Here is a 15,281-nt window from a genome sequence, read left to right as displayed (position 1 = left end):
TGCTGAGAGAAAATTCTGAATTGGAAACACCACACACAGTTTGATGGTAAGTCTGCTCCCTCAAAGAAGGAACAGACGCTGTTCAGGTGTACAGTAAGGGCATGTCCCCAGGGCAACAGGCAAACCAACAGTGGGTTTTGTCACCAGTATCTACCTACAAATGCTGGGGGGAGGGTGGGTGCGTTGCGTTTTTGTGTGTATGTTTGGTTTCTGTCGATAGGTTTGTGGTTTTGGGCGGTGGGTGCGGTTTGTTTTGGTGTGTGTGTGTCCCCCTCAACTGCATCATGCAGCTTCTCCCTTCCTCCTTAATTTCTTTTAATAACAGATACTTCAATTCCCAAGGATAAATACGTGGAGATAGTTATTGCACTGTAAGTTCTTTCAGAGTACACTGTTACAGTTATGCACAATTCTGAATGTAGTTCAAATCCAGAAAAATACCTGCTTCTATGTATTCTATCTCGCTTCCCCCCATCTTGTTTTCATTAGAGGTAAAGTTTCTCTCTGAATTTCTTATATCTTAGAGAACACATTTTAGGCTAGCTATACTAAAATCTGGGGCTCAGTTTTGCACAACTTCAGACGAAATGTCTTTTTTTCGCATGTCCAATTTCAGCCTCCCTTCTCTCACAGCACGAACAGAATCTGCACTCCTATAAGATAAAATCATTGTATTATATTGAAAAGAGTTAGGCTACATAGCAGAAGTCTTTTCATTCCATCTACAGGTTCTCTGGAGTTTTAACTCCATCAGCTAACATCAGCCCATCCCATCTCACCCTGCATGGGCATTCACATGACTTTGAACCCCTGTTCTTTATTTATCTCTGCCTTTCTAAACCTGTTTGGGCAGTCGGGAGAACCATTCTCCTGGCCAAAACACAGGCACATGCCCTATCAGTTAAGTGAAAGGAGGCCACTTCCAGCCCATGGCCCCTTCTTCCCCTTTCCAAGCAGCTTCCCATGCTCCACTCCTCCACCCCTCATTATGTTGCTATCTAGGTTCACCTCCTCATCCCATCAAGCTCTGCCCTCAGATTTCAGCTAGCTATATGCCAGTCAAAGAACCGGCACTGCAGCCACCCTGCTGAGGTGAAGCTGCTTCCCATCAGTTTGCTGATGGGGCAGGGCTGCCAAAGGCACAAGTGATATAGAAGGTGTCACATACTTGGCAGGCGTACAGAAGAAAAGACGACAATAGCCCACGCCTCCCTAAAGAACTCCAGCTCTTTATTCAGCCAGTCTACCTGCTGCCAAGACCTCAGAAATATTTGAAAACTGATGTTAGCCTAAGAATTCCAATTATTTTAGACACACCCAAGGTGTGGGAGGCCTGTCAAGAGAGAAGGGAAGCCATAACCAAAGCACCCAATACATTCTGTCACACGAAGAGTATTTGTCTATATTTCAAGCCTCTATTTCAGTACTCCCAAACACAGGAAGCCTACCTATGCCAGGGCACGAACTAAAAATAGAGATTAGGGATACATTTTGTGCATGGCTCATCATGATTAGAGCTGAAAGGTTCCTTGAAATAACATCAAGAAGTTCAAAGGTTCTGCAGCCTCATTCATCAGACTGGTATCTGTTACGCTTAACAGCAAAACTGATCTGAAACTAAGCTTGCCCACAGAAGAACTTATTCCCACACCATTCCTTACATTTTGTGTGGAAAGATAAATAAAGGTTGTGTCATTCACTGTAGTTAGATCAGAGGCAATGCATTCTGTCAACATGTATTTGTTCCCCCTAGCATCGACATCAAATCACCCCTAACACACACGGTCCACATCCAGTCGAGGACTCAGGAAGAAAAACCCCTGTCCCTTCCAAACAGGGGATACCTTCACACTTCAACCCTTCTCTACCCAGAAGTTAGTCTTCCCAAACAGTAAATTTGTCTATTCATCCTTAAGGTTAACTTTGCTCTCGTTTATCTGTAACATGTCCCCAAGGTTCTGCGGCTAGGCTAATATCTGCTCCCTAGTGAGAAGTCTGCCGTTTTTATCGCCACCAATGCACTTCAAGCTTGGCCAATTCTGCTTGAATGCCCAGTCTTCAGCTCTTCTGAAGAGACCGCTGAGATACCATAGCTATGAATTTTTTAAGCTGTTTCAGACTGTACCTTCCCAATGAGAAAAAAGACCTCCACTTGGCTTTGTTAGCCACCAAATAGTCATCAGCTGAAGATGCACTGCCACTTTAATACAGCACAGATCCTATGTTACTGCAGCACAAACCCTAAGCGCATGCTGAGCTGCCCCAGCAGCTTCACCATTAGCTTTGTGGGGGACAAGAGAGACCTACCAATAGTGAGATCGTGGACTGGTTGAAACCGCTTGTCTGTAAACTGTAACAATAAACATGACTTCCCAACACCTAAAAAGAAAAGAAAGAAGTTTTAAGTAAATTAAAATTTAAAAATCTGTTAAAAACCAGTAGAGATTAATTTAAGCGAATGGTATGATGTTTAAAGTTCAGTACCAGAACCTGAAATACTAGATTTCACCCACTTTGAAGTGTATGCAACTTTTTCATAACACAACAACTTTTAAAAGTTCCAGAAACATTGAAGTCAAAGTAGTTACTTCCAAAATTGATTGTTCTTTTGAAAAATTAGTGCTGCCTTCAAAATTAAGCGGGAATAAACTTTTCCTAACAGGCCTTTAAAGTATCATTTCCCATCCTCTCTCCACAGTAACCACATGTCTCGCTACTCTTCCCAACCCTGCATCTGCTCCCCCTTCAGCACCGCCAGCTTTCTTCCAAGCTAACTAGAGCCCCAGCAGCACCCCACTCCCACCCATCTCCTGATCCATCAGCTGAGGCAGCAGCAGCACATAGGTGGCTGCTCACAACCACTGTCCACTGGTTCCCTGTAGCCCAAAAAATAGTCCAAGCAGAACTGGCAACAGCTGCGTTCACACTACAGCCAGACAACACACCACTGCTCCCCTCAGAAACCCTGTTTCCAACCCAAATAGGTTCATTTCTTCACATTGCACGGACACTGGTCAGCAGTTTCTTCTGGATGTGAGAGCACAGAAAACTAAAAGGTAGCACAGTTGACGGAGTACTCAGACTACCTAGGTTTGTAAACATCACACTTTTTACAGTTAATTTTTCCTTGGAGGGGTCATTCTTCCTGTCCTGCTCAGTCAAATTTCAAATTTTCAGCCTTTTAGAACTTGACAGTCACACATTTGGTTCACATACATTTAAACTCTGAACTGTTATCACATAACATACAATACTGTAGCATCCAAGTTCCTGCTGTACTTTGCTTTACCTGCCCTGCAAGTAAGGCTATTTTAGCCACATACTAGAGGTCATCAACAGCTGATCAGAAGTGACATATCTGACAATAAAAGCCAGCAAACAAACGCATAAGAAGGACAACCATACTGCAAGACATAAGATATTCACACCAAAGGTTTGCATATAGTGATGTTTATCTTTCTATTACTAAATTCAGCAAAGTTTTTTAGGATGGTTTCATGAGTAAACAAAGTCTACACAATTGGAATCGCTGCCCACCTGGCATTTTGGTCTCAGAAAGCTAAGACTAGTGGCCAGTTCCAACAGAATCTAACAGCAGTAGGAGACTTGCATTTAGTTTTGTCACAAAACAAGTTGTGACAAGTTGATGACATTCCAAGATGAACATCCCAAGCGACACAGCAAGTTGAGCAGCCCAAGCCAGGCGCTGGTGCTGCTGTCCCTACTCTCTTCACGCAGCACGTTCGTGACCATTTCTCCATATGGCTTAGATGAGCTCTGAAGCAATTTCAGTTGTCCCCTGGGTTAGCACGCTAATCTGACAAGACGAGTGACAAAGCAAACAGAAATGGCTTAATGCAGGGTCAGAGAAGCACGAGACTTAGTTCAAATGAGGGAAGATAAATCCAACAGTCAGCTCAGAGTGCCCAAGGCAAAGTTTGCAGCAACGGCCTTGGCAGATCTCTTTTCTGTATGGTAGCAAGCTGCCAGAACACAAGCAGCTTGGAAGCAGGTACAGATTTTGTCCAACAAAATTACTGGACATAAGAGAATGGGATGAGTAATAGGGGAGAGCACTGGAGGCAAGAAAGAAACAGGAAGAAGGACAGGCAGAATACTGGAGTTGCATGGACAGAGAACACAACACTCTAAGGAATCTTAGAAGATTAATAATTCTTCTACTCACTGAACACTGCTTATATATACAGATAACTTTTATACCCCTAACGAAATACGGCTGTCCCATCACAGAACCATTTATATGAACCACCATCGCCATCCCATTTATATGAACCACCTATAAATCACACCAGAGACAGAACGTAGGACAGCATTTGCCACCAACCTCACAAAGCGATTTCAGTACCGTTGGATAAACCAGCACCTCAAAACTACCCAATATTCCTGCACAAATTCTACAAACATTAGAAAAACCCTTCAAAATTTAACCAAAATTACACTTGATTAGGTGTCCTAGCACTAGTTCCCAAGTGGCAATCTGATATTTCATCTTCTTGTAAGGCTGGTGACCAGCTCGCTGGTTCAGGATAACATCCAAACACTAGCGCCAGCACAGCGAAGGTAACAGACAAGCACAGCCCCTTCGCTGCAAGCCCTGTCTCCAACTGGCACAAAACGACTGCACCTCTAGTTACTTCTATGTACGGGCCTTCCAGGAGCAGGCTGATGGGTTCACACACAGAAACAGAAGAAATAAGCAGTTTCTGTTTAATGCCATTCCTGCTACTTTGCAACTTTCCAGCAAACAATGTCTGGAAGTCCAGAAGTTTTGTACTGTTGTTGACTGAAAAAGACATTCCAAAAGTTACAAACAAAGCCGTAGCACCTGTTAGGTTATAAATATTTTTATTGCCTACATTTAATAGTAATATTTTGTTTTAATTGTATAACTTTAAGCCATTGCAAGTTTGTAACAGGAAAGTTCTTACAAGACTAGCTTGTGGCCCCTTCGCTTCCAGAGCCTGAGCAGACTGCGGCGGGCCGCGCACCAGGACCAGGGGCCGCGCACCAGGACCAGGGGCCGCGCACCAGGACCAGGGGCCGCGCACCAGGACCAGGGGCCGCGCGTGAACTCCTGAGCAATTTATCGCCTTGTGACAGAAACAGATGCTGCAAAGATCAATTAGCAGTGGCATGGCAGCTAATTCCACAGATGGTTTAAAGGAACTCTGCTGGTTAACTCCACCAGCAAAGGGTCTATTGACCAGGTATCTCCTTCACTTCCCACTGTGAATCTCATACCTGAAGTGAGGCAGACACTCTGGGAAAAAGAGCTGAGCATGTCTTATCACAGTCAATTGTAGAACACAAAAGGGACATATTCAGTAATTTATTAACTCATTCTCCATTTTACTGCCACAATCACTTTAACACAGCTTCAGATAAATCACCCCCAGAGGAAAAAAATCTTAGTATCTCAAACCAAGAAATGAGCAGAGCTTGGATACCCTTCACCAACAATCACAGTAAACAAAAGCTCTCGCTTCGAAACAAATTAAAACCATGGATGACGTGCTTAGAGGGTAGCAGTGTGCTTCTTTACAAGTGCCTGTTCTGGGATCCCTTCATCCTTTCTCAGTACCCAAAGAGAGATGGGAAGTGGAATTGTGCAACAGTAGTTTTACCCTCTGGCTCTGAATTCCAAGCCAGCAGCCAGAGTAGGTTCTCCGAATTCCTCTGCCTCCCTTAACAGCTTCCTTTTCATCTGGGAGCCACTCCGCAGCTATTTCCCTAGGCAAAGCCCTGCCAGAGCTTTGCTGCTGTCTGCCTTGGCCCCACTGCGCTTCAACACCTCCCTCCCCCGTACCAGCACCAGCGTTCACCTCACTGCCCAGCAAGCCGCTACCGCTCAGCGCCAACGCTAACCTCACCCTTCTCATCGAAGGTTACACAGCGAGCTAACTCCAGAAACAGATCTTCATAAAGCTACCGTCACCCAAAATGCCAGTATGTGCATGACACCAGGGACACAAAATATTTAGTAAAGGGAAGGGCTGGTCTGTTCAGCAGCAGGCTGCACTCAGGGCAACTAAAAAAGCAGCTCTGGAACCATAGCACAGGTGGTGATACACCTGAGCCAGTCAAACGGCTTTTGCTAAGAAAGCTGACTTGCTCCCTTTTCCTTTTCCAGCTCCTGTGACTCCCTGTGAACAGGGCAAGGAAACTTCAGTCATCAGCTGCAAAGCCAGAGGGGCACTACTCTCAACAGGAGGTAAACTTCCAGGCTTTTTTTGTTGTTCTTGCTTTGGAAGACAGGGTGATCAACCATCTCATCAGCCACAGATATGAAGACCTACTCCCCCTTCGATACCTTGTTCTCACCAATCCTTCTAGTCCAGTTTCCTCCCTTGAAAGTACTCCAGACCTTGCAAAGCACTTCCCGGGGCCAACTCAGCTGATTCAGCCACCAACTAAAAAGTTAATCCAACAAGTAGGCAGTTTTCTACTGCACTAGCGTGGTTGATTCAGCTCATGGTAGACGACCCAAGCCACGACAAAGTAAGGGGAGCAAGACCTTCCCTTTCATGTGTAATCAACTATGCTAGGTTGGATGCCCCCAAAACCAAAGCCCCAGTACAAACGCAGCTGAAACAAGCTCCCTGCTTCTCTTGCCTCACGTTAAAAACCAAGCAAAAATAAATCTTTAAACAGACTAAGGACAGTCTCAAACAATACAGACTTTAAAATCAACTCAGATCTAAACCAGCTAATTAAATAGTACAAATGCCTCTAACCTGGCTTACGAGGTACTTCTAGTTCTTCCCAGGAGTCTGCACAGCTTCCAGGTGATGAAACAGCCCTTTCCTTATCACACGCTGCAGCTCCTTCCCTCTCTCCTTCCTTTCCAACCACAGCATCTTTATGCAACTCAAAGTGCAGTATTACCCTTTCACAGGCCTAAGCATAATGAGACATTAACCTAAAGCAAAGATTTTTCTTAACCTCTTTTCAGCCAGTTTCTGTTAGTCAAAACTCAGTCATCAAATGCAAAAATTTTGTTTAAATTGATAGGAAGGACAAACTAGAGAATTCCAAACTGTCAGTTACAGAGCAAAGGGACTCCACATACCAATGTAAGCATGGACAAGAAGGCAAGAAAACAGCCTCCAAAATGCTTCACAACAGCCACATAAGTTTGGAAAAAGTAATGTCATAAAAATGGCTTTTTAACTCTTTTAAAGATGATTCAGCTTCAATAGTTAAATAAATAAACGTTGCTGTAAATTATTTACAACAGCACCTCTGAAGCCCATGATGTAAGTTTTCCTTTCTACACAAGAATTAGTACAGAGCTACGAACTGAAAGGAGCTGTTCACCTTTATCCCATTTCATTTAGTATGGCACTACCCAACTGCTAATTGTAGCTTTTAAAAATAAGTAAAAATTCTTTACAAACAAAATTAAACTACATGAGTCTGTAGAAAACTTCTTTGTGTCCTGGATGACCACAAAAGACTTTTTTTTTTTTTGGGGGGGGGGGCGGTGTTAAATTAAAGGTTAGAATTAGTACGAGGGTGCACAGTAAGAGGGTCACGAAACCATTTATACGGGCACCTACTTCCAGTGCGTTGACTCCAGTTAACTTCTTTTTAGAGGCTAAGACGCACTCATACAACATCTAATACCTACTCTTTTAGGGATCAAAGTATCATCAAAAGCATCTCAAAGCAAGATGTAAGTCGTACAGACCAGTACTCCGGTTTTCAGGATGAACAAGTTCTCAAGCTGTCATGAGGTGTCAACACCAGCGTTAGCGGGACGAACACCTGTTTAGTGAAGAAGTACTGTTGGTACTTGTAAAAATAAGGGCAAGAGGCTCTGGCCATGCACATTGTTGGCTAATAACAGCTGCTGTTCCAGTACAAAGTGCAATGATGACAGAAACCGTTCACAAGGAGGACTGAAAATTAAGCCAACTGCTTAATTTCAACAATCAAGAATCTCTTAGACAAGTGAAACGGTTGACTGGACAGCTCGCGTTACTCTAGAGAGTGAGGAGAATCAGACCTCCAAGGAATTATGATTTCTTCCATCATCCTCCCCTAATAAGAACAACTTCGAGATATTGTTGGTTTATAACCAGCAACTCCCTGCTGAAATGGAAAGGCAAGTGGAAGTTCATGACACAAGAAGGTTGCTGAACTAACGCAGTCAAGAAAAGCAGCAGACAGACCTGCTCACGGAAGACGCAGCAACACTGATCACCAAGAGGCATTTAGATGGGATACAAGTTATGTTGGTGGCAAGAAATCTGACCATCGCTAAACTGGTATTTCAGGTCTATTAAAGTTCAGTAGCATTCTCTGGCAGAATCTAGTAAACATATTCTAATATAAGAAAATCCTGCCTGATGCACATTAAATATTCTGGAAAAGAAAAAAAATCCAGCTCTAGCCTTCACAGAAATCTCATGTATCATTCCCAGTTTATTCTCACGTGGCACATTGCTGGTTACGAAAACATTTAAGCAGAAAAGAAGATTTCACCATCATACAGAAAACTTAAGAAAAAAAAAATGACAGACTCTTCATCACCAATGGCAAAACCAGGCAACAGTTGGGTGCTGAGAGTGCTCACCCTGGCTCAGACCAACATCAACCTCTGCTTCCACTGGTGACCAAAAGCAGATGTGTAGGGAAGAGGGGATGAAGACACCAACTCCTCCCAGCAATCAAAGGGAAGCAGACACTACCAACCTCCAAGGCAAAGGTCTCGGAGACACAGCCCTAAGCAGAACACACCACATATGCTTCTAAATGCATTTGCAAACTCCTATAAAGTTTTGGAAATAGCCAGACCAAGAGATTTTTCCAGGTTAACTCTCAGAGCAGTCAGTATTCTGTAACACTTGTATTTTTCTCTTAAAGATACCAAGGCCATGGTTGCTGTCCCACTGATACAAGGTAAACCCCACGCAGATTTATGGCAATGTTGCTCGAATACCTGAAAGACAGCCGTGCCGTTTCAGGTCTCTCCCGCAACAGAAAACTAAGTAGACCCTAAAACAGTTCTGACTACACAGGAAAAACATTTTAATTTTTTTTTAAATACGTAAAATGTAACAACCAGAATAGAATCAACTCCATGTTCATAAAGCTACCATGCCTGAAGTACCAGCAGAAGAAGTCACTGAACGTCAACGACCAACAAAGCAAGCAGTACAAGGGGACAAGAGCTGTTGAGCAAAGAGCAGTCCTGCACAGCCAGTTCCCGGGGCTGTCCTTGTAGCAGACAGATCACACCGAACTCCTGTGCTTAGGCAGGTGAAAGCACGTGGAACCACAGTTCAGAGAAGACATGCACAAGTGTCTGGTACAACTGCAGGGGCTTTTCGTTGGTTTGTTTCTGGTTCACGAAACCGGCTTTGTTTGGCAGCGCGGAAAAGGGAGAGGAGCTAAATGCGAACATCTGCCCTCAGCTGATGCCGTCTCACTTTTCTCCTACGGTTTGTTTACAACTAATTGCTGAGTCACCAGGCAGCTGATCCATTTCCAAAGACTCTAAATCAAAGTGCCAGAGATAAATTCCTTGGTGGCTATGAAAATTAGAGGGCCAGCAAGGCCACTGGCATACCTTCATTGGTTGGAATGCTGTGGCAGCCCACCACTGCAGCTGAACAGGACAGTCCCAAGGCACTCTGGACTTCCATCAGCAGAGCTGTGAGTTCAACTACCTTCGTCAGAGGAACAGCAGTAACATCTAAACCATCACAGTCATTTTGGCAACAAACACTTGTGCACAGCGTCAACGGGCTCTTCAGAACTGTATCAGAATACTTGAAAGGCTCATAGGAGATCTAAACAATAGCAAAACTTACCACTATTGACATATTTAATTCACTTCAAGCATGATCATTGCAGTAGTTTTAATTAGCTTCCTGTAGCAACTCTGAGTAAAAGCCACAAGAATTTAAAAAAAAGCAAAAAACAACAAACTTTTGAGCTGTTTTCCTCCCTGTGATTCTTTTCTCTATCTCACTCGTCCCACATTCAGCTCTTCAGCAGCTGAAACAACTCCAGAAGTGACACACGTCCATTCTGCATTTCACGCAACCGAAAAGCAAAAGTGCAGCCCAGACCATCACTCTGAGGACATTTCATTGTCAAAATTTAATCAGTATATGATCAATGTGCCGCAGCAATTGTGTGTTGCTGTCTCTCACTTTAACGAGTATAGTTTTTAAAGATGCGCCAGAATTGGCCACCTGTTCTGAAGCACTATCACTCTAAATTCTGCACTACCATCACCCTGGACAGACAAATCTCTTACTCCTGAATCTGCTCAGGTAAATCTCCTGTCCTGTGGTTTAACAAGCTGTCACTCACCTAAATACTCCAGAAAAATCAGAATTTTCACTTGCTATTTACAGCCTAATGCTTCCAACACGGTCGCCATAGCTGTGATATATTTCTTAAGACTCATTTGCAGTGCAGCTGCTACTGCAGTAGCCTAAAAAACCTTCCAGAGTTTAACTGTAAGTTTAAAAAAAGATAAAATTACATAGTAGTCGCATCCAGTATATTTAACAGCCTCATGTGCAATGCAATTGTAATGTATAATTATATTCTAGCAACAGATAATTTGGTTCATAGGTATGAAGTACAACTATGCAGGTACCCTTCAAATAGCATGTAAAATGACAGCTGTGTCATCAAACTTATTAAAGGCAGCATTTAGGCAGGTATGAGGAAAACAACAAGATGCACAGGCCCAATACTTAACTCTGTTAGTGACCCTGTCCTGACAAAGAGTTTGATGAAAGTACACTACTTCTGTCCTCATTATGCGGAGGAAGCACAGAATATACTGTCAAAGAGGCTTCCAACAGCAATTTCTATCAGTATACGGTCATGCCTGCCGTGCTTGTAAGCACTAGCACTTGTCACACGGCCAGTAGAATGCAACAAGTTTTTAAAAGGTGGCAAGCAAATGGGCGAGGAAGGGAAGAAACCACGGAGGCAACCTGAAGCATCTGGGAAAGCAGTAATAAAAAAAAAAAATTAAAAAACACAGTCCCTCTAAATTAGAAGGAAAGGTTTTAATTCTCCTTCGACACGTCTGGACTACAGCGTCTCGCTGGAACGGGCGTCCCTGCGGCCTGAGACGACGGTGGCGGCCCCGGCCCCACCACAGCCCGGGGGAGCAGCATGCGGCACCTCCCGGCCCTCGCCGCCGCGGGGCTGCGAACCGGGGCCGCTTCCCAGGCGCCAGTTTCGCGGTGACAGCACCTTCCCCCCGCCTTCCCCCGCCCAGATGCCGCAGACAGAGCCGTGACACAGCCCCACCGGCCCCGCTGCCCGGCAGCCAGGCGGCCCTCGGCCTTCCCCGGCCTACTGCGGGGCGCGGAGCCGCCGAAAGGCAGGCCCAGGCCCCGGGCGGGGCCCGGCGCAGAGGCGTGGAGAAGGGAGGGCGGCCGGGAGCCGCCTCTCCGCGCAGAGCCACCACGTCGACGACGCCAGCACTGCGGAAATGGGAGCGGGCAACCGGGGGCCCCGCTCCGCCCGCCTCCCCCCCCCCCCTCCTCGCCGCCGCTCCCCGGGGCGGCCTCTCCTCCCCGCCCCGCCGCTCACCTGTGTCCCCGATGATGATATACTTGAAGAGATACGCGTAGGCCATGGCTCTCCGGCTCGGGCTCCTTCCTGACGCGCCCGCTCTCCCCCCGCCCCCGCTGTCAGGGCTCAGCGCTGCGGAGAGGTGGAAAGGGTTAACGGCCACCGGGCGGCGGCGGCGGCCCGCTCCCGCCGGGCGCCTCCGCGGGCCCCGCTCGCTCCCTCCTACCTCCGCCGGCGGGCTCGCCCGGTGGCTGCTGCCCTCCCCTCCTCCCTCCCGCCGCTCCCCGAGGCGCCGGGGCAGGCAGACGCGGCGGCGGGAAGAGCGGGCGGCGAGAACAATAACAGGCGCCGAGCGGGCCCGGACCCCTCCGGCAACGTCACTCACCCACCTCCTCGCTCCGCCCCGCCCCCGACCCGGAAGTGCTGAGGTAGCCGGCGGAGGGGAAGGGAGGTGGAGCTCCGCCTACCGCCCCGCCCCCCGCCCCGCCCCGGGAGGGCTGAGGGGAGGCGCGGCGGAGCGATCGCTGCGTTGCGCGAGATGGTTTCACACGTCCCCCCCCCTTCCCACACACACTCCCCCCCGCCATGTCTCGGCCCTGGGGCCGCCCTTTTCTCCTTCGCCGTGGTAGGAAGGGGCTGCCGGGGTCTCCTCAGAGGGCGAACTCCCCCACACCCCCTCCCGATCGCCTTGTGGGGAGAGGCTGGGAAAATGGAGGCGATCGGGCCTTTGTTAGGCGGTGCTGGGCTCGGGGTTTGCGCCGGGGAGGGGGTGCTGAAGTAAGGGGGTGCGGCGACAACCCCGAGGCCGCTGGATGAAGCGCTTGTGGTGGTAGTGGCCGAGGATCCAGGGGAATGAAAGCTCGGTGTGAGGCTGCGGAGCCTCCATGCGTAAACATGAGTGAGCAGTTCTGCACGAGTTCGTTTGTGTCACTCGCCAAACCCGAGTTCTGGCCTGGAAAGGGTTGTTTTTCCTTTCCCTTTCTGCTTTTCCTTGTTGGAAGCAACGAGCCAGGACGGTAGCTAAAGTTCACAGCTGCTGTTTAGGACTTAGAGCCCACACGTGGCTGATGAGCTGGGAGAAACCTCAGGGCTTTCCTTAGTTCCGTCTGTCGCGTGTCCCCAGACCTTTGGCCCTGGAGCAGCCAACGGTGGCTTGGCAGGTTCTGCGCCAAGGCGACATCAGGGGACGTGGCAGGACGCTCCCGTTGGGCACCGAGGCTGGTGGTGGTGTGGGGGGCCCTTCAGCTCAGCTCTTCGTTGGATGGCAAGGGGTGGGACTGTGGAAGAGCCACCGGCACTTGCTTGACACGAACTCGCAGGTCTGCCGTTCTGGCTGTGCCGCTCGCTCGGGTGGCTTTTAACGTTGTAACGGTCTTTGTGGTGCGTGAGGTCATCAGCTTGGACAGTGTTGGCTTACACTGCTTCCAACAGGCGTATGTCTAACTTTCTCATGAAAACCTTCCATAAAGCTGATTGTGCCAAATCATCTGTTCATATTTCATGACCTGAAATCCAAAATTAAGCTTTTTTCTTGTCGTTGTCCTGTTCCCTGTGGACATGCAATAAAAAAAAAAGATTGCTATGAAGAGAAGAGAACTCCTTTTTATGTTCTAAACATTTTATCTACCTTTTCAACGTGAAATGTTTAACATACATTTGTTTAAATGCTATTAAGAGGCGCGTAAGTATCACAGAATCACAGAATGTCAGGGGTTGGAAAGGACCTCGAAAGATCATCTAGTCCAACCCCCTGCCAGAGCTGGACCACCTGGAGCAGGTCACACAGGAACGTGTCCAGGCGGGTTTTGAAAGTCTCCAGAGAAGGAGACTCCACAACCTCTCTGGGCAGCCTGTTCCAGTGCTCTGTCACCCTCACAGTGAAGAAGTTTTTCTTTATGTTAATGTGGAACCTGTTGGGTTTTTATTTTAGTTTTACCTCACCTGTCTAAATTGCTGGTTTCCAGGTAAACAAATATCTCCTTTTGTTAAGCACTAATACTTTAATGGAAGGCTACCATGGGCTCAGTCTCACTCATGAAGAAAATTATCAGCCAGGAGATACAGAAGCAGCAGGGGGTATTCAGTATTGAATGCCTGCAGAGGGTTGCTTTGCTTTTGGGTTTTTTTGTTAATGTTCTCTTGAATAGTACATGTTACCTGATTGTGATTTTATGTAACATGCTCTTCAGAGATATGATGAAATATTTCACTAAAATGACAGCATCAGGATTGTGTTCTGGGAAATCTGACACACTTGAGAAAACTGTAGAGTTTGCTCTTTTTTCTGTGTCACTCAATTTTTCCCTAAATTTCCATCATTTGTCGCTGTGTCAGCTCCCTGGGGGTTTAGAGCTGAGCCTGAGGGTTTGCAGGATCCTCCCTACAAACAATACTATCTAGTTAAGAGCCACGGAGGCACCCAGAGCTCTGGATACTCCGCACAGCAAAGCATTAGGCGAGTTTTTTATGGAAACTAAACCACAGCAGGAGAAGCCTAGTGTGACGTTTGAATACAACTACACTTTACTTTCAATTTGTGTTGTACTATCATTTAACTGTTAGAAGTCAATCTCTACGCGCTCTTCAGTTTAGTTTAAATCATTCCTTCGTACTGTTAAAGTATTTATAGAGATGCTGAGTAGGAAAGGTTAATTTCTGGTGTCTGGCATTTAATCTGTCTGTCTGTACTTTTTCTGAGTGTTAATTGTACGCTACGATTTATCTTATTTGTGAATTTTATTGAATGATTTTTAAAATAACTTTTATTTAATAATTTTTAGAAGACCAGGTTTGTATTTTTACATAAGTGACAAGGCAATATATAGCATTTTATTTTAGCCTGGAGAAGAGAAGACTGAGAGAGGACCTTACCAACACTTATAAATACCTGAAGGGTGGGTGTCAAGAGGATGGGGTCAGGCTCTTTTCAGTGGTGCCCAGTGACAGGACAAGGGGCAATGGGCACAAACTGGAACACGGGAGGTTCCCTCTGAACATGAGGAAAACCTCCTTTACCCTGAGGGTGGCAGAGCACTGGCACAGGCTGCCCAGGGAGGTGGTGGAGTCTCCATCCCTGGAGACATTCAAAACCTGCCTGGATGCCATCCTGTGCGACCGGCTGTAGGTGACCCTGCTCTAGCAGGGGGGTTGGACGAGATGATCCCCAGAGGTCCCTTCTGACCTCTGACATTCTGTGATCCTGTAATTTGGGGCAATATGAGAAGAAATACTTGGAGTGAAAAGTTGGACAAGAAGACTCGAAGCCCAGGGGTTTTCAGGCCAAAGAGTTGAGAAATTAAAATTTTGGAGTGGGGAAATGGGAAACTGGAGGCTGGGCTTCTGAGCAGAGGACCTAGAAATACGTGCCTATGAGGGATGTGCGGCAGGCTCTGAGGGTCCAGGCAGCTTTGGTGAGGATTTTGGCTGATAGCCAGGACGTACCCGCAGAGGCTGTTTCCCCCTGCTCTCCTGCAGCCTCTGTTTTGCTCACAGAAATACAGCATTTTTCGAATGCCAGTTTGGGTGCTTTTAAAAGACCCAAGCTCAGTTACATTGCTGCTTGTGATCTGGTGGAAAAAAATCTTTGGAAATGAGTTTCTTTTTTAAAACCTTTATTTAGAACAGTGAAGTATTTAACTAACAACCTTAGTTAAATGCTGTTAGCTAAATGCTGGGATAAAAGCAATGCATTCTGCAAGACACCATGT

General features: G+C 46.6%; 1 protein-coding gene across 1 annotated transcript in view; it reads right to left on the bottom strand.

The window, feature by feature from the left end:
- Nucleotides 1-11,833, bottom strand: part of RAB2A (RAB2A, member RAS oncogene family) — a 37,852-nt gene extending 26,019 nt beyond the window's left edge. The window contains exons 1-3 of the mRNA XM_086472511.1: nt 11,801-11,833; nt 11,593-11,706; nt 2,308-2,379 (exon numbers count right to left, since the gene is read on the bottom strand). Of these exons, the coding sequence (XP_086328637.1) occupies nt 2,308-2,379; nt 11,593-11,638 (118 nt within the window). The 5' untranslated portion in view covers nt 11,639-11,706; nt 11,801-11,833. The remainder of the gene's footprint in view (nt 1-2,307; nt 2,380-11,592; nt 11,707-11,800) is intronic.
- Between the last annotated feature and the right edge of the window lie 3,448 nt (nt 11,834-15,281).

The sequence above is a fragment of the Leptosomus discolor genome, chromosome 13 (genome assembly GCF_034619465.1).
Source record: "Leptosomus discolor isolate bLepDis1 chromosome 13, bLepDis1.hap2, whole genome shotgun sequence".
Classification (NCBI taxonomy): domain Eukaryota; kingdom Metazoa; phylum Chordata; class Aves; order Leptosomiformes; family Leptosomidae; genus Leptosomus; species Leptosomus discolor.
The sequence above is the reverse complement of the archived record's forward strand: the minus strand, read 5'-3'. Positions and strand labels throughout refer to the sequence as shown.